Raw genomic sequence first — 27,808 nt, 5'->3', positions numbered from 1 at the left:
GGCCCCTGTCACTCCCATTTTACTGATGGGAAGCCTGGGCCCAGAGATGCAGAGCTGTCATACTGTTAGGCAGCACCAGGCCCAGAACTCAGCCTCAAACCCTTCCCACACACTGCTGTCTCTCTCTGGGCTCTTGGATACCTGCCATGGTCTGGATGCAAACTAACTACACAACAATAGATGGATTCAAACATATTTATTACTATTTTTACAGAGTCTAAGTTCACTAATAAGCCTGCACGCACGCTGGTGTAATGCGACACCAGGCCTGAGATCACACCCCGGGCCGGGCTGTGAACCACTGTCCAGCAGGCACCTGTCTCATGTGGCAGCTTTCTGAGGGGGTCCCAGGTGCAGTATCTCAGGCTGCTGGAGAGGAAAAAGGCCGCAAGGGACACTTCTGGGTGCACGTGCCTGTGCTGTGCTGTGCTGTGGATCAGCTGCCACAGGGGTAGCTTGAGACCCTGACTTTGACCTGGGAGTCCCAGAGAGCATTCTAGGAAGGTTAAGATATGACCAAGGCGCCTGTGAGACAGGCCGTGCTGGTTTCTGTGGCTTGAACGCTGGATGACAGCCTCAGTTGTCAATCACACAACTGCAGAAAGAGATCAGGAAGCCGGGCTTGGTACTAGGAACTGAGGAAGTGGCCCACTCCCGGGCTACAACTGTATCATCAAGTGCCCTGTGGCTTCCAGGTGGCTGTGGTGGTGACTCAGAGTCCTGTCCTGTGCTGGCACTTCATACTGTTCAATGTCCTTTAAATATATCCGCAGGTTTTCTTCTGGGCACGCTAGCTTATACTCCTTCTTGCTCACCGGCGCTGGTTCAGACCTGTCAGGTTCTTGAGCTGAGAAAGGGGTGGAAACAGAGAGTGCTAAGGCCGTGCCCTGCCCCAGGACTTCAGTGGGAGAGGTCAGGATTTTCAAAGCAGCACACATGGCTGTGATCTGATGTCCTGGGGTCCAGGGAGTCAGCCAGTAGAAAATAAAGAGGTAGGATACAGTGGGGCCTTGACTTATGAGTTTAATTCGTTCCATGACAGAGCTCATAACTCAAATTACTCATGACAAATCAAAAAGTGAACGAGTGAGACATGTGATGCTGGGCTGATATTGTGGCGTTCACTGTGACGCTCGCTGCGCCAACTAGCGGTGGGGTATCTGAAGCTGGCTCATAACCCAAATTTTAGCTCGCAACTCAAAGCAAAAAATTGGCCGAGAGACGGCTCGTATCTCGAAAAACTCGTTAGTCGGGACACTTGTAAGTCAAGGCCCCACTGTATTTGGAATCAAGAGAGTTGGACTGCACCGCTGTCAGTCTCATTACTTAAGCTTTCCAGTTTAAGGCTACAGAACTACTTGGGGTCAGGGATACAGTAAATAAGCAGCACAGGGCCAGAGTGGGATGGGGGAGGGCAGGGATAAGCAGGGAAGTACCCACCGTCACTGCTGCACCCATGAGTCCTTGCACCAGTGCCTCTCCAGTGGACTTCACCTAGGAGGAGTCAGAGTCAGGTTCTCTTAGCCCCCACCACAAGCCAAGGTGAGACAGGTAGGACAAACCAGCAGGCCTACTGGTCCCAACAGGTGGAGTCAAGAGGGCTGTGTACTGGAGGAAGAGCCTACAGACAACACAGCCACAAATGGGCCAAGTGTGGCTCTTGGAGAGGCTGCTATGAGGAAGAACCAGCCCAGCTCCCAGGGAAGGCCCTCAGGACGGTCAGCTGAGGCCACAGGGGAGCAAGAGAAAGACAGTGCCCCGCTGTCACCCGAGGAGGACGGGGTGCCTGGTGAGGAGGCTTCCCGAATGGCTAGCCCCACTACCTGATTGGCAGTGTGGCCCATGTTCATTGCATCGTTAATCCTGTTTTCCAAGAAGCGCCAAGTGTCCTCGAAGTCGGGGGAGGAGTCCTGCATCATCACCAGCTCGGTTGTGTTGTAGATAGCAGCCAGCACAGCCCGGCGGGTGTACCAGTTGAACTGCAAAGAAAACCACCCAGGCAGGCGGGTCACCGCGACTGCTGCGGGCGGGGCAATCGGGGCGGTTTCTGCCCAAAGCCACAGGCAGGCATGGGCTTCCTCCTGACTTCTTCTTTCCCTCACAGATACATACGGCTCTCTGGACAACACTATTGTCTCACCACGTGGCTGTACATCAGAATGACCTGGGAAATTAAAAACGCAAGCTCCCAGCCTGGCCGGGTGGCTCAATTGGTTGGAGTGTCGTCCCATGCACTAAAAGGTTGTGGGTTCAATTCCCAGTCAGGGCACATACCTAGGCTGTGGGTTCGATACCTGGGTTGGGGAGCGTACAGGAGGCAACCGATCCATGTTTCTTTCTCACATCTATGTCTCTCTCTCTCTCTAAAAATCAATAAACACATATCCTCAGATGAGGATTTTAAAAAAATGTTTTAAAAAAAGCAAGCCCCTGGGCCCAGCCTCTTAGCGTTCAGTCAGTGGATCTGGAGTGCCAGGAGGCTGGAGCTTACTAAGCATGCAGGTGACTTTGCTACATCTGTTCCTTTGGAACTGCTGGCGAAAAGACTCAGTCTTAGGACATCTAAGTGCGGGGAGGCTCTGTGGTCAGCCAGTTATGAGCAAACTGTAGTGTGTTCCACGGCAAGTGACGGCTGGGCATCACGGACCGATGGGAACAGCGAGGAAACGCTGAGAGGCAAGTCCTTTAGCGACGCCGACTGTCCGGGGAAACTGCTCTTCAGAGCACTGGCTCGGCTGCTCCGTGTTTTATTCCTTTAATTTCTTTGCTTTCTAATTTCATTTCGCTACCATCTCTGTTGCTGGTATATTCCCGCAGGGGGGAGTTTATTAAAGCACTATGTTAGAGCCGGGGGGGCGGGCATCTCTTTGCCTCCCCAGCCTGGATATTAATTTCTTTTTATAAAGGTATACATTTTAAAAACTTCCTTACAGAAATATAATAGCATTCACAAGTCACATTCTTTCCTGGTGCCTGTTTAAAGGCTTATTGATTTCTTAGCAAAGCAGGCCAAGATGGGCTGGGGGTGGGAGTTTCCTTTTAAAGCAATGGTGTCTCCATGGCATTAAAAAGAAAAAATCAGTCTCATGAAAGTCACACGGCGAAACTCTGCTGCAGAATATAAATTTGAGGAGACGGGGGCGGGGGGCATTATAAAATAGCAGCCCAATCACAAGGCCCTCTGACGTCTTTTGTCACCACTGCAGGTTGGGAGGAAGCACCACTGGTTTGCGCCTGGAGTGTTGGTTCCAGTCATGGGGTGACCTAGATCCCACTGTGGCTTGTAGAGGGCCCTCCCTCACACCTCAGCCTCTCCTTACCAGGATGGGCATGGCGCTGCAGGCCCCTGAAGGGATTTGTGATCAAAGAAATTTCACAAACTTGTTGAAGAAATGCTCAACCCAAGCTTTTCCCGGTGCCCCGAGGGCCTGCAGAAGCACTCACGTCAGTGGACTGGTCCCCGGCGTAATGCCACATGTCGTCCACCATGCTGGTGAGCAGGCTCAGGCTGGCCGGGATGTTGTGAGGGAGCATGAGGATGCTGAGGGCCTGCGGGAAGGATGGGGACAGGTACAGCACACAGGGGACAACCGCGCCTGGGTGGCTGGTGCCTCACCTCTCCGCTGACCTACGTGAGGGGGCTTGCCCAGCTCGCATCTGAGACCCACCTCCCACCCCCCGGCAGCGAACAACCCTGACCACAGCCGATGGGGACCAGGGCCCATCCTCCTCTCCTGGCCCAATCAGATCCTCAATCCCCAGCATGTGGACTTGGGAATGCAGACAGCAGAGGGTCTGGCCTGGTCGCTCTGAGTACTGAGAGTGAGGATGAGGAGGTCACATGGAGGAAGAAGCAGAGATAGGAAGGGAATCTGGGAGTGGTGTCTAGGTCCAAATTCTAGGTCACGTTCCTCCTCTTGTCCCACTGCAGCCTCAGTAAGTTCCTCCCCGTGACTTTCTGCTCAACTCAAGTTGATATGTTATCTGAAACTAATCCTTCAACTAATACAGCAATGGCACAACCCAGACTCCTCCATCAGCAGACACCACCTCCTGACAGTACAAGGTCTTGCCACTTTGTCAACTTAAGTCCTCGGCCAGGGCCTCTGGGGTTTGGACAGAGAGGCCCTGGATGGGCTGGGAAGTGTCCTCTCGGTGCCAGGAGCCCAGGAGGAAACGTGCTGCACCAGCAGGCAGCCAGGCCTAACGCACTCGTTTTCATCCCTTGAATCGTGAGGAGGAACGAGTCGAGGCGCCAGGTCTGGCAGGAGGCAGGCTCCACTCGGCCGTGCTCCCTACACACCCGGCCTGGCTGTTCCCGTGTGTCCACTGACTGACTGAAATGACGTGTTCAACAGAGTCCCAGCTGGACGGGGCCCCAGATGGCCCTGCGTTCCTCTGATGTGCTTCGACTTGACCTGCTTAACTGAGAACAGGGCGCACCCTATGACACGCTTTGAAAGAGGAAAAGGAAGCTTCAGAGAAGGGCAGGAAAGCCCGTGGAAGGAACTCCAATCCTCAAGCCTCACACTGACAATCTGAAAAGAAGGCCAGTCCCCTGAGATCTGAAACACGACAGGCCTGTTCACGACATGGCCAATACAATCTGCTGACTTTCCTCATCTCCTTCATGGACTCCTACTCACTGAAGACCTGCGGGCACACTCGGGCCACCAAGGCCCCACCCAGGACGCGATCCAGCACCCAGGCCACTCACATCTCCAGGGACCGAGACACAGAAGGCTCCGAGTTATTCTCTTTGGCACCCCCCCCCCCCCAATCTGAAACCTAGCTCTGCCACGTGCCCGGAGCATCCCTGGGCCTGTGGGGTCAGTGAGCTGAGGCCTGACCGCGCCCAGTGCTCCGAGTGGAAGGTGCTGGCAGGTATCCATCTGAAGACATTGTTGCGTGGGGGCCTGAATATGAACTCTGTACCCGGGGCCAGTGCTCAATGTACGGGATCAGCATTCTCAGTCTGGTCTCCACTGCATCCCTCAGGAACTGGTCTGTCTTCCTCTTCCTGGAAGAGGGAGAAGAAAACATGCGTCTCTGGGTCAAAGGCATGGCTCGGTGCTAGCACAGGGGGAGAGGCCGGCTGGCTCCGGGCGCTGGCCTGCCGACAGCTGTCCGAGCCAGGCGGCTGCCTGTGAGTCAGTCCCCTGGACGCAGCAGGGCTGTTGAATGCCCCTTTTGGCTCTGCTTGGACTGGCCTCCTAGGGACAGCTGGTGGGGCCTGAGTCACTCGAGCCTTAGCTGCCACCCTGAGCGACAACGCCACAGGACTTACTCTGCCTGGCTCAGCTGTACCAGCTTCTGCTCCTCCTCCAGCACCTGGGTGAGCCGGGCGTTGCACTGGGTCACAAAATGCAGGATCAGCTCACTGCCATCGCTCCCGAACATGCTGGCTGCTGCACTGGAGAGGCCCAGAGACTACGGAGGAAGAACAGAACGGGGGCGGCACGTGTAGTGGACATGTGCTGCCCGCTCGCCACTGGTGCCTCTTCTAGTAACAGCAGCTTTGTTTTCAGGGGGCCACCCCACTCTTCATTCTTCATCCGCGAGACGTGGGTGAAGCTACCCACACTCCATCAAGCCCCTGGCGTGCTGCAGACTTGGACGGGAGTTCACAGCGCCATCTCAAAGATGCGCACGCGAGCAACCCCAGGCCCGGAGAAACCGCCTTGGGACTCTGGCTAGGACTGATGGGAACGAGGAGCTCTCTCCACGGGGGCTGCTGAGCCACTCCTAGTCCTGCATGGGAGGCCCCTGCTGATTGATAGTATAGCCAGGGTGTTTAAAACACGTTACATACATTACCCCTGCTGACTGATAGTATAGCCAGGGTGTTTAAAACACGTTACATACATTACCCCTGCTGACTGACAGTATAGCCAGGGTGTTTAAAACATGTTACATACATTACCCCTGCTGACTGACAGTATAGCCAGGGTGTTTAAAACACGTTACATACATTATCCCTGCTGACTGATAGTATAGCCGGGGTGTTTAAAACACGTTACATACATTACCCCTGCTGACTGACAGTATAGCCAGGGTGTTTAAAACACGTTACATACATTACCCCTGCTGTTGGGAGCACAGAGAGGAACGCGGAGCAGATATGCTGGAGAGAAAGTCCCCAGCCCCACAACCCAAGAATGTTGTGCCCAAGCTACTTCCAGACTTTTGTTACTAAATGAGCCAAAACATTCCTTCTTGCTTGAGCCAGTCAGAGTGGAACTCTGACACTTGTAACCTGGAGGCCTAACTAACATAATAAGGGGCTGGGGAAGATGCTCATAACCCTTTCCTTTACCAATTCACTTAATTTCTCTCTTGGAAATGGAGTCACTTCGTTGTTCAAAAAACAACAAGACCCTGACTGGGTAGCTCAGTTAATTATTCCCCTGATAAGCCAGGGCTGTGGGTGCGATCCCTGGGCAGGGCACATACAAGAAGCAACCAATGAATGCATCAATAAGTAGAACAACAAATTGATGTTTCTCTCTCTTTCCCTTCTTCTCTCTAAAATCAATGAATAAAAATGAAAAACAACAACAAAGCTTTCCTTAATGAGTTGTCAAGAAGTTAACAAAGCCACAAAGATCCCTGCTACTCCCCATCTACAGCAACTGCTGTGCATCTGCTGGAGGCAGAACCCTGACAGCAGCAGAGACAGAAGGAGAAAAAGGAACAAAATAAAAACATTAACTAGAAACTCCCCCTGTGGGGAGTGGGGAAATGCCTCTTTTGGTGGAAGTACACAGCCCTCTTGGAGGGCAATCTACCAGTCTATTCCAATGCAGGAGCAAATGTATTAGACTTACTGAGAAAAATACAGCGTGTTGTTCTCCCAAGTGGTGCCTTCTTGGGCGTTTTCAAACACCGTATTTCATCAAGTCTAAGATGCACATATTTTTCATTTTAAACAATCAGTGTGAATTGTACAACTGATGATGTCACAGTTTAAAGGCGGCATTTACCTTTTTCCGTGATGCATACAACAATGTTGCTTCTTACAACCACTGGCATCTTAGAGTCAATGAAATATGGTCATTTTTGTCACAGGCAATTCTTTACATGGGCTGCCTTTAGAACCTTACTCCTAAGAACCAACTCCAGCTTATATTCTTTTTATAGTAAAAAGTTTTATAATGAACCTAGTTTCACCTTACTAATAAAGAACCTCCCCCTGCAAAAAAAAACAAGCAAAAAAACACCCAGAAAATCCTACAGGGGCGAGGGTTCTAAGCTGGGCGGTACATTGGCTGATGTAAGGCCTCTGCTTTGGCTGATGGAACTCCCTCCCGGCTGATCTTGGTCAGGCTGCCCTGCCCTCACCTACACACACCTGGGCTCCTTCCGCAATTGCCTCTGCCGTCCACCCATGGGCAGGCACGAACTCCAGGGCTGCTGTCAGGATGCGGTGCTGCAGCTGCTCCTCACTCTCATGGTCCTCCTCCTCGTCGCCGCCCTGGTCTGTGTACCTGAGACCCAAATCCGAGGCAGACATGGGGACAGAGCCCTGCACACCTCATCCTCCTGCCTGCTGCCTCGAATGCAAAATGAGGCTGAGCAGAAACCATAGCTACTAGTTAGTAAGCACATGTTGGGAGGACATTTGCGCTTGTGTATTGGTATCGTAGTGCCAACACGGTAAAACCTCTATCATCCTTCCCCTCCCGTATGCTCACTGAGAGCAGGCAGCAGTGAGTGAGGACGTCATGCCATAGGACACGTGCTCCTGCAGCTCCCAGGATTCCCTGTTTCTAGCCCTCAGCACAGTTTCTTTATCTGTATTTGCACCAGACGGTAACACCATGAGGTCTGAAACAGTGGTCATATTATCCACAGGGTCTGGCACAAAGTAGATCCTCAAAAAAATATTTGTTGAACTGAAATGAAAAGTATGTTAAACAGGAGACCAGAATAATGACTGGGGATACTTAATTTCAGAGCTAGAGGAACTTCTCAGTGGTAGGATTAAGAAAAAATATCTAATGGAAATGGAAATTATGTTTCTAGAGGACAATTTGGCCCCACATATGTAACAAAATGCTACATGTGCATATCCTTTGACTCAGTGCTCCCACTGCTGAGAATCACACACTTTATCACATTGTTTTTCATACCAGTGAAGGAAATCTAAATATTCATCAATAAAAGATAGGTTAAACAAACTTTGGTACCACAGCTTGCTGGAATATTATGCAATTACTAAAATAATGACCGTGAAAAGATATTAAAAATGTATACAGAGTGAAAAAACAGATTCTGAAAGAGCACATATAATTAATTATTATGACTGTTATTTTAAATCCTTATCCAAGGATGTTTTTATTGATTTGAGAGAGAGAGAGGAAAGTAGATGGAGAGAGAGAAAGAAACATCAATGTGTGAGAGAAACATTGATTGGTAGCCTCCCATAGGTACCCTAACTAGGGATCGAACCAGCAGCCTGGGTATATGCCCTGACCCGGAATTGAACCCTTAACCCGTCAGTGCACAGGATGACACTTCAATCAACTGAGCCATAGAGGCCAGGGCTGTAATTAACCATTATTATATACGTAAGTTTACATATGAAATATGCTTACAGAAACATCTAAAAAAGATAGTAACAAAAATGTTGGCAGAGTTATTTCTGGATCTGTGATTTCCAGTAATTTTTGTGAACTTCTTTGTATTGTTTAGATGTTTTACAATGTACAGGCACCATTTTCATTAAAAAACAGGAGGTTCCTTTCAAAGATAGTCTGATCATGATGAAAGGTGAGAAAGAAGAGAGGAGAGAGGAAGGAGAACAGATGTACCCAAGCACGCAGTGGCCAGAAATGGGTCGACAGGGTTCTGGTGCCTACCTGGGGGGTGGACGAGAAGACTCCGGACTGGGTTCTTCCGCCCCCTGCGTCTCAGAATGTTGCTGAGAAAAAGGAGGGGGAGGTCGGGGCGTCCGCTCATCAGAAGCCCTCAGCTGCAGAGCTGACGCATGGAAGGCGCGTGGCGCCAGGGCTGGCTGGCAGCGGGACACTGAAACGGAAGCAGGACTGGTCAGTCGGCGACACTCCCCAGAGAAGACCCTTTGAGACCTACCGTGGTACAGGGATGGGGACAGTAAGAGGGCAGAGTCCCCTCCAGCACCACTTATCCAAGTGTTGGGTCTCAGGCAAAATTCAGGGTAAATTGGCAACCTTGAGACATGACGTGGAGACAAGAGTCTGAGCCAGAAAACAGAAGACCTGCTTCTAGGCCTGTTTCCATCATTTGTTAGCTGTGTGGTAATGGGCAAGCCATTTCATCCCTGTGAGCGTGACTTTAAAGGAGGCAAATTAAGAATAATAATTAAAAAGAATGATCTCCATTACTTGCTCCATGGGAGTGGGGCTGAAACAAAAAGTGACAGTGACTTGGAAATGTTTCACGTTTATACTAGAGGCCCGATGCACGAAAATTCGTGCAAGAGTAGGCCTTCCTTCCCCCAGCTTCCGGCTTCCCTCCTCTGGCTGCCAGCAGGCACCTGGGACCTGGGCCCGGGCTGCTTCCTTCTGGCCACTGGCAGGAACCTGGGTCTCGGCTGGCTTCCCTTGGGCCACCTGCAGGCACCCAGACCCGGGCTGGCTTCCCTCCGGCCCGGCTTCGTCAGAAAGGACGTCCGGAATGACGTCCAGTTTAATTAGCATATTACCCTTTTATTATTATAGATATTATGGCTAGAGCATTGGACTACAAATTAGAAGGTCTGAGTACTGACCCCCAGTGTTTATATGATGTTTGCTTTCTCATCTGCAATATTGCAACACCCCCTTCATTCACATTAGGAAAGGGCTTCTGGAAAAGCACCACTTCATACTTTTTTCTTTCCCAACATTGTATTATAAAACACTGCAAACAAGTTGAAAGAATTGTGGCATGAATGCCCTTATATCCACCATCCAGATACTCTATATGCAGCCATCACACTCTTCCTTTAATTCGTTTTGTATTTTGATACATTTGTTGCAGGCCTCATCTCTAAACATTTATTCATCTCTAAACATTTCACCGTGCCTCTATGAGGCAGAGTTTAATATCTTCTGTTCCTTTATTGAGCTATTTATATACAATGAAATGCAAAAGTCTGAAACGTGCCAATGCTGAATTTTGACAATGCATACTTATATAACCTGAACCCCCATCTAGAGGTGATCACCTCCCTGCAAGGGCCCTCATGTTCCTTCCCAGCCGTTCCCTACCCACAGTTCTGAATGTTCCCGTCTAGTTTTGCCTGTCCTAGCACTTCGTCTAAATACAGCCGCACAGCCTGTCATTTTTATGTGGCTTCTTTGGTGGAACACACTGTTTAGGTTGAGCTATGCTTTTTGTGTAAACCAGCAGGTTGCTTTTTACTGCTGAGTAGTATTCCGTGAGGATACACTCTTCTGCGGGTGGACACCTGGGCTGGCTCGGGGTTGGCTATTATCAGTGAAGTTGCTACGCACGTACTTGTACAAACCTTGTTGTGGACCTAATGCTTTCGTTTCCTCTGGGATTTGTAAATACTTAGGAGTGGATTTGCGGGGTCACAGGCATTGCTTTTACTAATCATATTTTGTTTGTGGAGTTTTGTATAAAAACAACAAAAGGGCATCATTTTTTAAAAAAAATCTACCGGGTCCCTCAGGGAACAATGATTTATTTATTTATTTATTTTAAATATATTTTATTGATTTCTTACAGAGAGGAAGGGAGAGAGATAGAGAGTTAGAAACATCGATCAGCTGCCTCCTGCACATCTCCTACTGGGGATATGCCCGCAACCCAGGTACATGCCCTTGACCGGAATCGAACCCGGGACCTTTCAGTCCGCAGGCCGACGCTCTATCCACTGAGCCAAACCGGTTTCGGCGGGAACAATGATTTAAAAAACACAGCACGATAGGCGTGAAAACACCTGCCTTTTAGTGTATGTATAGAAAAAAGGGAGCGACTATCCATAGTACGTTGAAAAGGACAGGGAGGTTCTGAAGGAACCACTGTGATTTAGGAGAGTTTAGGTGAAATGCAGGAGAATGTTTATTATGTTATTAGCCATATATTTTTGTTAATGTGTCACATTGGGTCTAGTAATCCATTTATGCCAACGATACAAAGTTTCCTCTTTTAAGTAAACGCCTGTCTTTTTAAGAACTCGGATGTATCAACAAAAATCCTGACTACATAGCGGCCAAGGCGGTGCAAGGGGATCACAGAATTACCGACGTGGGGGGGCGCTGACTGACCGGAAACGGAGGCCAAGGTGCTCTCTCCGGTCGCCTCCACCTCTGTCCCTCGTGTTCCCGGCCCCGCGCCCTCGGAAGGGACTTAGGAGACGGGGGCCGAGTTCCGCAACCACGAGCTGGGTGACCTTGGGCACCCACAGCCCTCTCTGGGGCTTCGTTAAGCCCATTAAATGGGAGGGAGAGGCCCTGCTCCGCGGCTCTTGGCCCCTCGCATCTGTTGACTCGGGGCAGAAGCCCAGCCAGACGGCCCGTTCCATCCCGGGACGCCGGCGGCCCCGCGCCCGTGCCCTTCACCTCACCTTGCTCGCGAGCCGCCGCCACGGCCTCTTCCGCCCCGCACCCCGCCCAGGTCGGCCTCGCGCCCCCTCCCCGCTCCCCGCCGCTCCCCGGCTCGGCCGCCCCCTCACCGGGCAGGCACCGCAGCTGCAGGAGCCTCCAGCCCGCTCGGCCGAACGCGCTGGACACCGCCGCCATCTTGGGAGCGGGCACGTCTCCGACGTCAGCGCAACCACTTCCGCCCTCACGCTCCGCGGGAGCCCCCGCCTCTCGCGAGAAGCGCGTGCGCGGAGCCGGCGGCTGCGGAGACGCGAGGAGGGCGTCCCGGGTACCAGGTAAGCGCTTGTTGGGTGCCGCCAGGAACACGACCTCCCCTGGTCGTCCCCTCCCGGCCCACCCTCGTCCCCAGACCCTCCCATGTCCTCGTCCCAGTCGTGTCACTTGGTGGGAACTAGCCTTGGCCACCTCCCCGAGGACCATGGCGGGCTTTTGCCCTGAGAATCCAGCGTGAGGGGCCGGACCGGTCTTGTCGGCCGCGGGCTCCTGGCGCTGTGGCCCTGGTCCTTCCTGGACCGCCTGCCTCGGCCGAGGCCCCAGGGACCGCGATCGGGAGGAAGCGCCCGGGCCGGGGTCCCAGAGGCCGGGGTGGGAGACCCCCTTCTGCCCGTGGCCAGCTGTTGTGACCTTGGGCCTCGGTCCCACGTCTCGAACGGAAGGCGTTTCGTTTCGGTCGTTGGGGGAACCTCCAGGTGGTACTTTGGAGCCAGTGATTTTCCTGAACCTCTTAGACAGCGGTTCTCAACCTGGGGGTCGAACGACCCTTTCACAGGGGTCGCCTAAGACCAATCGGAAAACACATACATAATTACATATTGTTTTTGTGATTCATCACTGTGCTTTCATTATGTTCAATTTGTCACAATGTAAATATCTGCATACCAGATATTTACATGACGATTCATAGCAGTAGCAACATTACAGTGATGAAGTAGCAACGAAAATAATTTTATGGTTGGGGGTCACCACAACATGAGGCACTGTGTTAAAGGGTCGCGGCATTAGGAAGGTTGAGAACCACTGCTCTGAGGTGATGAGTTGGTTCTAATCAGCTGTTTCCCAAACTTGCCGGATGGGAGGAACCACGGGGGATGCCTGCGGGTCGGTCGGACGCCCAGGCCTTTCTCCTGGAGGGTTGGTTCATTCATTGCATGCGGGTCTCCTCTAGGAGCCCGGTTCTGACACCAGCCCCACTCTGGGTGATTTGTAGGACCTGCAGCTTTGGGAAAGGCTGGCGGCGTTCATTCAGACACGGAGTGCCAAGCCCCGGGTGACCCCGGAAGGTCAGACACGGGGTGCCCAGCCCTGGGTGACCCCGGAAGGTCACGGACTGGCCTCAAACCACTGTCCTCGCAGAGCCGCGCGGGGGTTTCTGTTGTCAGGAAGCTTCGCGTTAGGAGGACGATCGGTGGAGGAGTAGGGGTGCCAGGAGCTGAGCACGTCATTCTGTCAAGTTTGTGTTTGCAGTCAGACCCCGCCTGGTCTCTCTGTCTGCTTTGCACACGCCTTGCCAACCTGAGTGCTTGCCTATCACTTTGGCCTCCCCTGCACGAGAGCGGGCGAAGCCCTCCTAAGCCAAAACCCCCCAAATGTTAAAATTTCACACCCATCTCTCCAGTTCCATAAAACACTGCTCTATGGGTTGTTTTTTTCCTGAGTTCTGTCCATTTATCTTCAGATGAGCCTCTTCTGTGTGTTCACGTAAGAAACATTCAATCCTGTGAAGAATTTTTGTGAGTTTATTTGAGCCAAACTGTTGACAGTTGCCGGGAAGCTGACTCTCAGTGGGTTGAAGATAATGCTCCGGAGGCTGGCGCTTTTGCACTTTGTTTTGTACATTACAATCAAAGGAGGAGTCCTAAGCGGGTTACACGAAATCCGTTGGTGATGGATTAGGGGGGTGGCGGGAGAAAGCACAGCCAGAAACCTCTGGAACTGGATAAAAAGTAAAAGGATGGACACACTTCTTGTGCTTCTGTGGGTGCAACAGTCTACAACCATCAGGACGACAGTGATGATGAGGGGATTTGTGGTCTCTGTGCTTTGAGGGGTCTGGAAAAGGGGAAATCACTTTGTTTTTGCAAAGACATGTTATTCTAGACACAAATGGGCGAAGGTTAACCTTTGCTAGGGAAAAATACTGCCGTGGGACCTGACTACCCACAGTAAACTGCTTGTAGTTTGAAGAAGTTCCCATTTCAGACCATCCTTTGTGGTTACTGTAGGTCTCTAAGTTTGCAAGGCCACCATGCAGGCCTCCCCTAAGCTTGTCCAGGTTTAGCATATGGCTCCTTTCGTCCACAGGTGGATATTCTAGCGTTTGTAACCCTTAACTCTTGACACACACCGAATTGCCTGGTGACAATCTTCCTTTTCCTTTGAGTGTCCTGTTTCCTTGCTGATTATCCCCCTTTATCCCCCTCTGCGTGTGTATTTATATATTCATGAGCTTCAGTCAGTTCATTTTAATTAAAATTTTTTTTTCTGGTGTCAGGATTTTCAGGCGGTTTTTGTTGTTGTTTTTGTTTTAATCCTCAGCTGCGGATACTTTTCCATTGATTTTTTAGAGAGTGGAAGGAGGGGGAGACAGAGAGAGAGAGAGAGAGAGAGAGAGAGAGAGAGAGAGAGAGAGAGAAACATCGATGTGAGAGAGACACATTGATTGGTTGCCTCCCCCAGCACCCTGACCAGGGCTGGGGATTGAACCTGCAACCCAGGTACGTGCCCTTGACCGGAATCAAACCAGGGACCCTTCAGTCCTCTATCCACTGAACCAAACTGGCTAAGGCTTTTCTTTCTTTTTTCAATATTGTTTTTATTGGTTTCAGAGAGAGAGAGAGAGAGAGAGAGAGAGAGAGAGAGAGAGAGAGAGAGAGAAACATCAATGACGAGAGAAAACCATTGATCCTGCATGCCCCTCACTGGGGATTGAGCCCACAATCCCGGCATGTGCCTTGACTAAGAATCGAACTGTGACCTCCTGGTTCATAGGTCAACGCTCAACTGATGAGCCATACCTCCCAGGAAGGATTCTCAGGTTTTTTTATGCACCTGACTTAAAAGGATTTGATTTTTTACTTGAACCAATACCCAAACGTCAATCTTAGTTTTTTCTTTTTTTTCTTCTTTTAAATATATTTTATTGGTTTTTTTACAGAGAGGAAGGAAGAGGGATAGAGAGCCAGAAACATCAACGAGAGAGAAACATCGATGAGCTGCCTCCTGCACACTCCCCACGGGGGATGTGCCCGCAACCAAGGTACATGCCCCTGACTGGAATCGAACCCAGGACCCTTGAGTCCGCAGGCCGATGCTCTATCCACTGAGCCACACCGGCCAGGCCTTAGTTCTTTCTTTTGGCCCCGTTCCTCCTTAAGAGGAGACAAATGCCTCAAGATTTGATGTTAACTCGGTACCTTAAAAAGAAGCAGGTGTGCCCTGCGGACCAAAGGGTACTAGGTTTGATTCCAGTTGAGGGCATATGCCCGGGGTTGTGGGCTCGATCCCCAATAGGGGGCGTGCAGGAGGCAGCCAATCAATGATTCTCTCTCATCATTGATGTTTCTATCTTTCTCTCCCTTCGTCTCTGAAATCAATAAAAATACATTAAAAAAAAAAAAAAAGAAGCAGGTGTATCTCCAGAAGTTATTCTGAGACATCTGCTGTCACTGCCTGCAGGAACGTTTTAGAAGAGCCACGGGCATGTGTGTGCAGCAGTTAGAGTTGGAGAGGCGGTTAACAGAGACGTCCAGTGCCATGACAGTGACTTCTACTCCACCTCTAAAGGCACAGGTTGAGCCCAGCCCATGTGGCTCAGTGGTTGAGCCTGCAAACTGGGCTTGTGCCCCGACTGGGAATCCAACCATGACCTCCTGGTTCATGGGTCAATGCTCAACTACTGAGCCATACCAGCCAGGACCATTATCATTCTAGAAACATGTCATTTGTGTCTTATAACAGTCCCCAGCAATCCATATTTCTGTCTTCCCTGGCTGGTTCTTAAATGTGAGGAGATTGATCTCAAGTCACTCACCTTAAAGATTTGCAAAGCTTCTTCCTCAGTATCATGTGTATCATGTGACAGTAAAAGCCTTAAAAGTCTTTATTTATTGCCCAACCGGTGTGGCTCAGTGGTTTAGCGTTGACCCATGAACTAGGAGGTCAGGGTTTGATTCCTGGTCAAGGGCACATGCCCAGGTTGCAGGCTTGATCCCCAGTAGGGGCCATATGGGAGGCAGCCGATCAGTGATTCTCTTTCATCACTCATGTTTCTGTCTCTCCCTCTCTCTCTGTGTGTGAAATAAATAACATTTAAAAAAAGAATTTTAAAAAGTAAATAAGATAAAAGTTTTTATTTCATGATTGTGCATTGTTTAGGGATTTGAAAACCATAATTCAGTGACTAAGGAATCCTGATTGTCTAATAACACTTGGCAGCCTCTTACTGCGACTTGCAGCCAGGTCAGGATAGTAAAGAGTATTCATTCCACACGGAAGAAACTCGATAAAAGGCATGATAGAGCAAAATTGCAAAATTCACTTTGGAGAGGTGGAGACACACGTGGAGCCAGATTGTAGAGAACCTGAATCCCGAAGACGAAGGAGTTTTGCTTTTGCTCTGGAAAAGAAAACCTTTCGGATAAAGCTCCTTTCAGAAGTGAGCAGCAAAACCAGAGTGCTGCAGCGGTGAAGGATGACTGGCTAACCTGGGCTTGTTTTGGGGGCAGAGGAGCAAGTCATTTGAAGTCAACATTTTTTTAAAAAATATATTTTATTGATTTTTTACAGAGAGGAAGGGAGAGGGATAGAGAGTTAGAAACATCGATGAGAGAGAAACATCAATCAGCTGCCTCCTGCACACCCCCTACTGGGGATGTGCCCACAACCCAGGTACATGCCCTTGACCGGAATCGAACCCGGAACCCTTGAGTCTGCAGGCTGACGCTCTATCCACTGAGCCAAACCGGCCAGGGCATGAAGTCAACATGTTTAAAGAAGGAAGAACGTATGGACACGGCTTAAATTCTGTCCCAGAGTGTCGATGGTGGTATAATTGTCACAGCCACCTCTGCAGAAGACAGTGTTCAGCATAAGACTGATTCACCCTGATGTCCCCACCACAGCTTCTGTCCTGATGTCATTTATTGGAGCTATTTTAAGTCGGAAACTTTGTGGCATTAATATTTAAGAAAGAAAGGAGGAACTAAGTAGAGTGCTATCTCCTGATCCGATTTCATTCTATACTCGCCTGAGTATCAAGTGGAAGAGAAAGTTGACCCATGTGGGGAAATTTCCATAGGATGGAAGCCCTGGCTTTACAGTCATGTGGACTTGGATTCAAACCCCAGCTCTTACAATATCCACACAACACTTACTAGTGTGTGACCTGGGCACAGTCAGAGGCCTGTTTCCTGGCTGTCAAATGGGAATAATGCCTACGTTAAGGTGTTTCTGAGATTCATTTGAGATCATGTATGTAACGTGTTTTTAAACACCCTGGCTATACTAAATATTAAAGAAAGACATAGTAGATACTGTTGATCACTGATACGTTGATCATATTTTGCTAAAAGGGAAAATATTCAACTTGCCAAACCTAATAACTTGTCTCTTTAAAAAAACACACACATTAAGCTTGTGGTTGGGTTGTCTGCCAATTTCTTTGCCTTTCTTGCTGAGTCATACTTCTGCCTAATTAGTGTGCTGCCTGTTATATATTCTGGTCAAGCTGAACTGTCTCATATCAGAGAGGAAATAACTTTCTGCCTTCAAGCTCTTTACTTGACTGCCAAGTCAGGGTGCTCTGAGGAGGCTGCCTGCGTTTTGGGTATGTTGGGGTTATGAAACCTTGGGGTAACGAGCTCGTTCATTTATTCAAACTCTGGTATTGACAGCAAGAATCTCTAACAAGGTCTGCATTCCCGGTCAGAATTAGGTTGTGATTCTAATCACATTCGATGGTGCCTCGTGGGTGAAATTGCGCTTTCGTCTCTGCTCATCCCTGACTCTCCTTTTGCCGGTGGTTTTAGGTGTGCACACAGCAGGAATGGCAGACTTTGGGATCTCGGCTGGCCAGTCCGTGGCGGTGGTCTGGGATGAGCCCTCCCCGCCTGAGGCTCTGAAAGACCTGGTGGAAAAGCTGCAGGCCATAACCGGCAGTGAGGGCCGAGTGTCTGTGGAAAACATCAACCAGCTGTTGCAATGTAAGTACCTACCCAGGTTGTCTTTACAGGGTCGGGGTGGGGCAAAGTAGGGAGCTTTCAACGGGAGTGCTGCACTTCTGATAAGATAACCGAGTTTTTGTTTGGGTGGCACATGATGGCAGTGGCCTGTCACCCTGCTGTTTTCAGTTGAGACACAGTGGACTCAGGAGTGTGGTTGATTTGAATAGCTCAGGGTTCCTCAAACTACGGCCCGCGGGCCACATGCAAATACAAATGTTGTATTTGTTCCCATTTTGTTTTTTTACTTTAAAATAAGATATGTGCAGTGTGCATAGGAATTTGTTCATAGTTTTTTTTTTTAAACTATAGTCTGGCCCTCCAACGGTCTGAGGGACAGTGAACTGGCCCCCTGTTTAAAAAGTTTGAGGACCCCTGGTATAGCACGTTCTTGTTTCTTTCTTAGCTACGCCACTTTTTCTTTTAAAGCCTACTCTTCAGCTTCCTCTTTGACTTCTTCCCATGAGCGTATCAAAGGATATGAAAGTAGTAAGACTGAGGGAGAGCAGGGCAGCAGTGTCCTTTCCCCTCATACTAGCAATGGTGGTCTAATCGCATTTGCTGGACGGGTGGGTGTGCATTCTACAGGGCCAGGCGTGGCGTTGGTGCGGGCTCGGAGGGCTTGGGAGATGGCTCCTGGTGTCCAGGTGATTGCTGACACCGTCTTCCTTCTTTTCAGCTGCACACAAAGAATCTAGCTTTGACGTTATTCTAGCCGGTGCAATTCCTGGAAGCTGCACTCTGCACAGTGCTGAGGTTCTGGCTGAGATGGCCCGGATCCTTCGGCCTGGGGGAAGTCTGTTTCTGAAAGAGCCAGTGGAGACAGCTGTAGGTAAGGAAGCCTTCATCTGAAAGACGGGACTTTCGCAGGGTTACATCTGTGCCTATGCTTGCTGCATCTCTCTGAGCAGGAGCTACCATTTGGAAATCAATATTCTTACAGCTGATCTTATCATTAGATATACATTATTGTAAAAAATCTGAAGCTACCCATCTGAAGAAATGTGTGATCTCTGACCCAGGAGGTAGTAAAATAGAAGGAAACTGCCTATCTGAACATGGCTGGGTCCTTCAGCAGGTGAACAAATGGTTAACCTTTGCTATGTCTGTACCATGGGAAACCGTGCAGCAGTAAAAGGGACAAACTTCATATGTGCAGCACCTTGGATGAATCCCAAGGGAATCGTGCTGAGTGAAAAAGCCAGTCTCAAAGGTCACATGCTGTCTGATTTCGCTCATACGACATTCCTGAAATACAAAGTTACAGGTGACGGAGAACGAATTGGTGACTGTCTGGGAGGTGGTGTGTGAGGCTGTAAAGGGCTAGTACGGGGGCTCCTATGGTCAGAGAACAATCTATATCTTGTGGTAATTGGTTACACTAAGCTACATGTGTGCTAAGATTGCCAAGAACCACACACACATATGCACACACACGTGCATGTAAATCTGGTGAAATTTGGATAAGCTCTGTGGACTATCAGTGTCGGCTTCCTGGTCTTCATATTGTATTAGAATTGTATAAGATGTTACCATGGGGGAAGTGAGGTTGATGGGTTCTCGAGACATCGCTGAACTTTTTAAACATCCTGTACATCCATAGTTGTAGTTGAAATATAGTGACTGGAAATGTGGGAGTGATGAGGTAATTATTGATTCATGGAAAACTATGATGGAATTCAGGAAATAAAAACCTTTCTTTTTTGTTCAAGTGGTAAAGTGTCAAAGAATTATATAATTCTGAATTTTAACATTTGTTAACCAGACTTTGCATCAAAATGTGATGACTTATTTCACCAATAGAAATGAAAATATTTTGAAGTGTATGAAGATGTTTATGTGGAGATATAAAAACGTTGCTGGGAATGTAAACGTTGGGTGATAAACACAGTGTCTTTCATCAGAAGTATAAAAAGATAACCCGATACTTGTTACGTTAGAGTTTCTAAGCCTCTTTCTAATCATTAACAACCCTGGAAGGCTTGGTATTTCCAAGAAGCAGAGAGCTATAAGAAACAATAATGGAATTACTATCTAAAACTTAGGAGTACTGGTAAGAGAATTTTGAATAACCAAGTCAAATTAAAATATCACCGAAATGTATGCACATTAAACAGAAAAGGTTATTATTGTTCTAATGCCTGATGACCCAAACAGGATAGAGCCTTTATTATTTTTCCTGCTTTCACCTATAAAGCTGCTGATTGGGGTTTTCCTCTTGGCAGTTAACGATAGCAAAGTGAAGACGGCGTCTAAGCTGTGTTCGGCCCTGACTCTGTCTGGTCTTGTGGAGGTGAAAGAGGTATGTTGGGAGACAGCCTTCTTTGCCGGGAACCTAACCCTGGGTCACTAACCTAGTACGTACCTCTTCGTAGACAATACAGAGAGAACCGGGGAAATACCAGCCCTGAAGGGGAGGTGGTCAGTTCGCTTAGACTAGGAACGAAGCTGGGAAGTGCTTTGCATGTGAGATACATGAAGCCTCCAGGGACAAAACCTCTGGGATAGTCCCCCCTGAAGAGGCTCGGCTGGGGCCCAGGTGGGTGGGGCCTATTCCGGTCTCAGTGCTGGTTAGTGGTGCTGCCCGCTGAGGCCGCAGAGCGGAGCACAGATCTCTTAGTGGACGCCAGTCCTAGGCCCCAGGGAAGGGCAGTCACCTAGATCATCCTCAGATATTTGGTGGGCGGCTGGTGGAGGTTGGAGGGGAAACCCCATTTTTGACAGTTCAGTAGGAATATTTTAATTAAATAGAGGTGTTTATATTTCTACATTCTTCTCTGATGTTGAGATTTTCTTAGATGTGAGGTAAGAATAATATAATGAGAGCCATTATACCACTGATTTGCTACATGACTGAAGACCTTAATTTATTCATGCCCACTCTTTATTTTTCTTTTTAGTTTAAGGTTTTCCATTTTTATTCTAAAATAAGGAATGCTCACAAAAATTCAGTTAATACTGAAGAATATTGAACATGAAGTGATGACATCCCAGTCCTTGCTCACATGTCTCTCCCCAGAGGAAACCATTCATTATGTATTTGCAGACACACACACACACACACACACACACACACACACACACGTATATACATATGTCATTACTTAATGTCAGTAAGGTCATATGTACACATTGTTAGGTCACTAGCTTTTTGGACATTTACCCATCTGAGTGTATCATCCCTTGTTCGTCTTCATGATGTAACAGTAGTCAGTGCTATAGGGGGGCTGTGGTTCGTTTAACCATTCTATAATTGTTAGACACAAGGTTATTATTGTTTTAAAGACACAGCACCCCCACTCATTTTTTTATTTTTACTGTCTGCTGCTACTTCCCAAGGCACGTAGAAAGCATTTCCCTCCCCCTGTGGTTCTTTTCCTCTCAGAATCTAAATTTCACTGTCTTTATGGTGGGTCTGCTTCCCCACTACAGGCTTAGATCCTATCCAACAGGGCCATGTCTGATTCATCTTCACAATACTCACCCAACCCTCACAATGAATCGCACAGTGCCTTATGCCTAGTAGACAGATATTTGATAATGTTTTAAAACTTTGGAAAGTTTTAAAACTCTAAGTAAAATAGGCCCAAAGTAAAAATAGACACAAAAGTTACACTCTAGGGTTATGATCAGTGAGAAACTGATGTGACCATGAGGTGATGTCTGTTACTCCCGCTGTTACCCTATGTACTACTTAAAGCAGCGGTCGCCAGCCGGTGGTCCGTGAGGTCCGAAAGGTTGGTGACCGCTGGTTTAAGGAAACCTTTGGAGCAGTGGTGGCCAACCCGTGGACACTAGTGGTCCGTGAGGTGCGAAAGGTTGGCGACCGCTGACTTTAAACACAGAAATTAGGATTTGATGCCCATATAGGTGGGCTTAGAACATCATTTTGTAGGAGGAGTGTGGCCTGATCCTTTTGATGTCTTGAATTCCAGCTGCATCGGGAGTCCTTGAGCCCTGAGGAGATACAGTCTGTCCGAGAACATCTGGGTTACCATAGTGACAGTTTGGTCTCTGTGCAAATCACAGGCAAAAAACCCAACTTTGAAGTGGGTTCTTCTAGTCAACTGAAGCTTTCTACTGCCAAGAAGTCTTCTCCTTCAGGTAAGACGGGACGTTCTTGTCTGAATAGGCCTGAAGGACACATTAGGAATTGAGACAGAAATCTGAATGACGTGATAGATTTTTAGAGGATTAGTCCTTCCTTCATTTCTGTCATTTCCAAATGGAAGAAATAAGGAAGGACTAATCCTCTAAAAATGGAAGAATGCTTATTGTACTATTGTCCTAGGCATGTTCAGATCGCAACAGAACTAACGCATAGATATTATCTAGTTCAGCCCTTCTGCACTGGAGGACACTTGAGGCCTCCAGATTTTATTATGTTGTTGTTTTTATTAATTTCAGAGAGAGGAAGAGAGAGAAATATCAGTGATGAGAGAGAATCATCAGTCAGCTGCCTTCTGCACTCCCGCTACTGGGGATGGAGCCCACAACCTGGGCATGTGCCCTGACGGGGAATCAAACCATGACCTCCTGGTTCATGAGTCAATGCTCAGCCACTGAGACACACCGGCTGGGCAAGGCCTCCGGATTTTAGAGGCCTGAGTCACAGAGCTTAGTTATTGAAGTCTCTCCAGGCCCCAGAATTTTGATATTTATCCTCAGGAGACCTCATGGTGGTGTCATGATAGATAGGAGTGCCCTGCTCCTCTTCCCATGTGTCCTCTGTCTTTGTGCCAATAGAGTTAGCTTTTCTTCCTTTGAGGATCCTAAGACACTTGTAAAAACATTTCTTCTGCTCAGAAAATTACAATCCCGACCCTGCTTTGCATTTCCTATCGCTGTTTTTTAACGCCCAGGTTGAGAAAATTGTCCCAGCTCTGAGGTGTGCAAAGGCGTATACATCCGGTCACACAGCTCTGTTTTGACTGTCCAGCTTACTTACACCTTCAAGCAACCCTTGGGAATCGTAACCTTTGGGTTCATAGTCCCGTATGGTGGGAACAGCTCAGATGAGCAGTTTGCCCAGTGGAAGGTCCGAGCATGCAGTTGTGACAGTGACCACTAGGGGGTGCTCTTACCCCCAGGCCCATTTGAGGCCAGGCCTCACACTGAATTGGGATCTCAGCCCTTTTCTGGCCCTTCTTGGGCTCTCCTGTCCTGTAGAGGAACTCAGGAAGTGTGAGGTTTCCTGCCACCGATTTGTTACACTGCCAGCATTGGCTCCAGAGCTTGTTTTCTTGTGTGTAACCGGTTTATGTGAGGCTGAAGCTGTGTGCTCATGCTTTCTGTCACATTCTCATTCATCTTCAATCACCTGCAGTAGGTGTACGGAGTACCATCAGTCCGTGTTCTGAGGATGGAAATTAAGAGAAAGGAGAAAGCAATGTAGAGTGGAAGTGAAAGCATTAGAATGGCATGTGTGGCTTTGTGGCCCAAGTGTCCAAACCTGCTTTCTATCTATGCAGTTAGGATGACAGAGGCTTCCCTCCTAAGGTTGTTAGCAGGATTAAATGAGATGATGTATGTGAAATGCTTTATATAATGTCTGGTACAGAGCAATTTTTTTAAAAAGGATGGCTTCTGTGACTATCACAGTGAGCGATCGGCCCAAGGTCCTGCCTTTTGTAAGTGGTGGTGCTGGGCCTTGAACCCGTGTCTTTTGACTCTCAGTCCAGTATGTTCTCTGCACAGAATCTCTCAATAGAAAGCACTTAGGTTTGCTTGTAGTTTGTGTCAGGCTTCTTAATAGAGCTCTTTTTCTTTTTCTGCTTGGACTCAGTGAAGCCTGCTGTGGACCCTGCAGCTGCCAAACTCTGGACCCTCTCGGCCAATGACATGGAGGATGAGAGCATGGTGAGGCGGCACCTGTTGATGGCTTTCCTTTAGCCCCCACATTGGGAATGCGTATTTCTGGTTGGGAGCGGCCGCTCGGGACTCGTGGCTGTGAAGGTGTTTAAAGCCCAGCGTTGAGGCTGTGCCTGTCACCGGCATTTCTCAGTTAGGAGGCACCTCCCCATTAGTGGCCTTTGACATTTCTTTTCAGCATGTTTTCCCCACAGATTTTCTTGTTCTTACTTCAGGCGATACATTAAAGACGCTCGTGGGCATGTGCAAACTTGAAAAGAGTTGTCAGCTGAAATGTTTTTATTGGCTCCTTTGGCCAATCACTGACACTCGCTGTCTTCAAAGCCATGCTCCATCTTTGATTGGCGCTTCCATAACAAAGTTGTTCACTTCTCCAACTATCGAAGTTCTCGTGGCAAGCAAAGTAGGCTATGGTCCGTGCCCTCATAGAACTTACAGGTTACCTGTCCACGCGTTTATCAAAGAATTACACAACACATGTATCATATCGGCCCATTTCTCCGGAATTCTAGAGAAAATATTTTATTCCCCTTTCCACCAGACAGGCCTTCTTATGCATACAGGGTGTCCCAGGAATGTATCCACACACTTTGAATAATTATAAAGGCAGTGTTTATTGAAGTATTTTTCATTTACCAGCTGTTCCCAGTGTAAATTGGTTCCCAGTCCCCTCACAGCCTAGTGCATCTTCTGTGGTGCTCAGCCCCGACTCGAGCATCAGCCGGAGGGAGGATGGCAGGCGCCTTACACAGGCGGTAACCCTGCTGCCTCCACCCGTGGCCGCCTCCGCCTCTCCTTAGCAGAGAGTATGGCCGTGTCACTCACTGCTTCCACACTCCCCAGGATCTCATTGACTCAGATGAGCTGCTGGACCCAGAGGATTTGAAGAAGCCAGACCCAGCCTCCCTGCGGGCCCCCTCCTGCGGAGAAGGGAAGAAGAGGAAGGCCTGCAAGAACTGGTGAGTGCTGCCCGCAGCAGGGTCCAGGTGCTTCTGGCTTCTCGTCCCGCAGTCACCGTGCTCTCTGATTACAGCAGGGCCTCCCTGCAGGTGCATTCTAGAGAACAGTAAAATGAACACCAGGTACGCCTCACCAGGTTAAGAACCAGAGATATTACTGGTACCTTAGCAGCCGCCTCTGCATGCTTATTTCAGAGAGGGAGGGAGAGGAAGAGAGATAGAAACATCAATGATGAGAGAGAATCACTGATCAGCTGCCTCCTGCACGCTCTCTACTGGGGGCCGAGCCCACAGCCCAGGCATGTGCCCTGACTGGGAATCAAACTGGTTCATAAGTTGATGCTCAACCAGTTTTCACATGTAGGTGGATAGTTTAACCACCTACATGTGAATCCCCAGACAATATATTATTTGTGAAGAACTGAAGAGGAAGCCCCAACCTGAGTAGACAAGGAAAGATGGAGATTCCATATCTGAGAAGGCTCCCAGGGAGGAAAGATCGGCAGGGTCCTCTGCTCCGGCTTCTTTGAGAATCTCGCAGAGCAGCTCCCGGGAAGTCAGTGGGAAGGAATGGAGAGGAAAGTCTGCGTACATTTGGTACTGCCAGGATTGGGGGTTTCTGGGGGGTGGCCAGTCTCACTCATCAGCTACTGATTCCCCAGCACGTGTGGCCTTGCCGAAGAACTGGAAAAAGAGAATTCCCGGGCACAGACGAGCTCCCAACCCAAGTCGGCTTGTGGAAACGTAAGTATCATTGCTTAGTATTTCCCAATCCTTAGCGGTCTCGGGTGTCATTCTGAACGCCACACAGACTAGCTCCCACTGTAAGGAACTTCCTGCCCAATATTTCAATAATCGGTGAACACGTGAGAACATGTATGTAGGTCTTCATGGGGCAGCACGGTTATCTCTTAAGAGAGGGTCAGCATGCCCATGCCCAGACGGGGGCTCTTGCTTCTTATTTTTGTCCCTTCCTACTTCCTGGTGGGCCTGAGGTTTTTCAGCCGTTTGGCTGAGCTCAGCTGGTACTTGAATGCTGAGAATATAGAAATATGGCCTAAGGAGCTTCTCTAGGCCATTGTTCTCATAGGAGCAGAGATCTTTAAAACTCTCTCTTGCCGAAACTGGTTTGGCTCAGTGGATAGAGCGTCGGCCTGCGGACTGAAGGGTCCCAGGTTCGATTCCGGTCGAGGGCATGTACCTGGGTTGCGGGCACATCCCCAGTAGGAGATGTGCAAGAGGCAGCTGATCGATGTTTCTCTCTCATCGATGTTTCTAACTCTCTATCTCTCTCCCTTTCTCTCTGTAAAAAACCAATAAAATATATTTTAAAAAAAACAAAAAAACTCTCTCTTGTGTCTGGGCCCCCAGGGGACCTACAGATGCACCCAGCCATTTCCTTCAGCCGCTGAGGCCATAACACGAAATTAGGGATCCCGTCCTAGCCCCTATTCCTGGCATAAGCTCCCCGTGTGATGGTCTCTCCAGTATATTACAATATATCGTATATTTACTATGTCCACAGTGTTACCTGGGCGACGCTTTCCGCTGCGCCAGCTGCCCCTACCTCGGGATGCCAGCCTTCAAGCCCGGGGAGCAGGTGCTCCTGAGCAACAGCAACCTCAGCGATGCCTAGGCGGGCCCCGCGGGCACACGGCTCCTCCGCCATCCTGCCTCAGACCCTGTCTCTGCAGTGGCTCCCTCTCTCCGAGACCCAGTGCAGGGAGGGGCTTAGGCAGAGTGAAGCCGGCTGTGGGGTGCCGGGGTGTGTAGTGCTGCTGTGGATCAAAAGACCAAGGTGTCCTGGCCGGTTCCTCATAGTGTTAGGGAATCGGGTGTGTCCTGGAGAGGTCCCCCTCCTGGGGCCAACGTGCTGATCATAACACTCCGCGCCCAGGCTCCCCGAGTATTAACTCCGTGGCAGGGCCCTGCCCTACTCTGTGCTCAGCGGGCTCCGCTACGTGTCTTACGGAGTTGGTGGCTTACGCACCGTGCAGTTCCTGGTGACGTGAGTCAAGGGATTCGTCACCTCAGGGCACCAAGGGAGTCACTCAGGGGTTGCTGTGATCATAGTCCCTGTCCCCCTCATCCCCACCCGTGTTTTCGTGTGTTGCACCTGTGTTCTGTTCATCTGCAGTTACTATTAAACTCGTGTACTTCCACGGATCAGTTGTGACGAGGGGATGTGTGTGGTGTCTGACAGCCGTGCAGACTCAGCTTGCACCACAGAACTTGCTGTTTTGGAGACGTGTCCCGCACGGTGGGGCTGGTCCTTGTAGGAACCGGGCCTCTCGGCTCCTTTAGAAGAGTCCTGGCTGGAGGAAGCAGGACAGAGACCTGAACCCACAGTTCACCTCTCTGCGCAGGAGACCCTTCTCGTTACCGCCCTCACAGACTCGGAGTGGGTCTGGCCAAATAGTTGGGAGAGAGTGTGGGTCTGAGAGCCCTGGATTTTCCTATCTTACCAATAAATAAAAGCGTTCTTTGGTTTTAGTGCTCGAAGCTTGCTTTTGCTTCTCCTGGTCCCAGCGGGTGGAGCTCAGTTACGGGTGTGGCTAGATTCTAGTTTGCGAAGCCCCTGTGGTGGGTAGAGTTCCAGGACGCCCCTTAGCCCCCCACGCCCAGTGGATGCCTGTCCTTGCATTTGAGCGGGGCCTGTGAGCATGGTGGGCCCTCACTGCTATGGCGAGATCACATGTGGCAGAAGTGAGGGTTTGCGGGCGTGAAGTCCCTAAGGGACCATCAGTGAAGGAGTATCCTGAGTGGGCCTGGCCTGAGTGCTGGGCCTTTAGAAGAACCGGAGAACGAGGGTTTCTCGCCTCCAGTGCGGTGATGTGAGATCCCGGGCGAGGGACTGCAGGCAACCGCTGGGAGTCGAGAGCAGACCATTGAGGGTCTTGCAAAGGTTCTGCAGTGAGAGGTGGGCAAGATGGGGGTGGGGCTGCAGGAACCCCCAGGCCAGGGAGCTCCCCAGCTGGAAACGTCTGCGGAATTGGGTCAGAGACTTAAGGGGACTGGGCAAGAGGTCACAGGTGAGCACAGGCTGGTCTGGGAGGAGATTGGGGACTTCAGGGGTCTGACAAGAGACCTGAGAGGACCCAGACAATGCTCCCCAGAACCTCTCCCTGCTCATGCACCCCCGGGGGGGGGGGGCGTCTGCCAAGCC

At 49.5% G+C, this 27,808-nt stretch overlaps 3 protein-coding genes across 4 annotated transcripts in view; 1 reads left to right on the top strand and 2 right to left on the bottom strand.

Moving 5' to 3' along the window:
- NLRC5 (NLR family CARD domain containing 5) overlaps positions 1-27,808 on the bottom strand; it is a 940,085-nt gene that overhangs the window by 649,593 nt on the left and 262,684 nt on the right. The gene's annotated exons all lie outside the window — the stretch shown is intronic.
- Positions 182-11,781, bottom strand: COQ9 (coenzyme Q9). Its single transcript, XM_081106973.1, has 9 exons — positions 11,666-11,781; positions 8,862-9,030; positions 7,352-7,487; positions 5,288-5,430; positions 4,936-5,020; positions 3,445-3,549; positions 1,824-1,979; positions 1,441-1,494; positions 182-847 (listed from the first exon to the last, which is right to left on the bottom strand). The coding sequence occupies exons 1-9, from the start codon at positions 11,730-11,732 to the stop codon at positions 812-814; spliced, it is 951 nt and encodes a 316-aa protein (XP_080963099.1). The 5' UTR covers positions 11,733-11,781; the 3' UTR covers positions 182-811.
- CIAPIN1 (cytokine induced apoptosis inhibitor 1) lies at positions 11,256-27,135 on the top strand. Of its 2 annotated transcripts, none has more exons than XM_081106974.1 (9): positions 11,256-11,869; positions 17,621-17,794; positions 18,492-18,644; positions 20,038-20,114; positions 21,748-21,916; positions 23,598-23,671; positions 24,527-24,642; positions 25,305-25,386; positions 26,168-27,135. In XM_081106974.1, exons 2-9 carry the CDS (start codon positions 17,638-17,640, stop codon positions 26,276-26,278), a joined length of 939 nt encoding a protein of 312 aa, XP_080963100.1. In that variant the 5' UTR covers positions 11,256-11,869; positions 17,621-17,637; the 3' UTR covers positions 26,279-27,135. The 2 variants fall into 2 exon arrangements, with proteins under 2 accessions (XP_080963100.1, XP_080963101.1); XM_081106975.1 differs by lacking the exon at positions 11,256-11,869 and adding an exon at positions 17,338-17,418.

This window comes from Myotis nattereri (genome assembly GCF_964212035.1).
Source record: "Myotis nattereri genome assembly, chromosome: 15".
Classification (NCBI taxonomy): domain Eukaryota; kingdom Metazoa; phylum Chordata; class Mammalia; order Chiroptera; family Vespertilionidae; genus Myotis; species Myotis nattereri.
The sequence above is the reverse complement of the archived record's forward strand: the minus strand, read 5'-3'. Positions and strand labels throughout refer to the sequence as shown.

Coding starts and splice junctions, on each gene's coding strand:
- COQ9 (XM_081106973.1), bottom strand. CDS start 11,732: ATGGCGGCGGTGTCCAGCGCGTTCGGCCGAGCGGGCTGGAGGCTCCTG. Junction 9,031..11,665: donor GCAGCTGCGGTGCCTGCCCG/GTGAGGGGGCGG, acceptor CTTCCGTTTCAG/TGTCCCGCTGCCAGCCAGCC. Junction 5,431..7,351: donor CAATTGCGGAAGGAGCCCAG/GTGTGTGTAGGT, acceptor CTTCCTCCGTAG/TCTCTGGGCCTCTCCAGTGC.
- CIAPIN1 (XM_081106974.1), top strand. CDS start 17,638: ATGGCAGACTTTGGGATCTCGGCTGGCCAGTCCGTGGCGGTGGTCTGG. Junction 23,672..24,526: donor ACATGGAGGATGAGAGCATG/GTGAGGCGGCAC, acceptor CACACTCCCCAG/GATCTCATTGACTCAGATGA. Junction 25,387..26,167: donor CCAAGTCGGCTTGTGGAAAC/GTAAGTATCATT, acceptor CTATGTCCACAG/TGTTACCTGGGCGACGCTTT.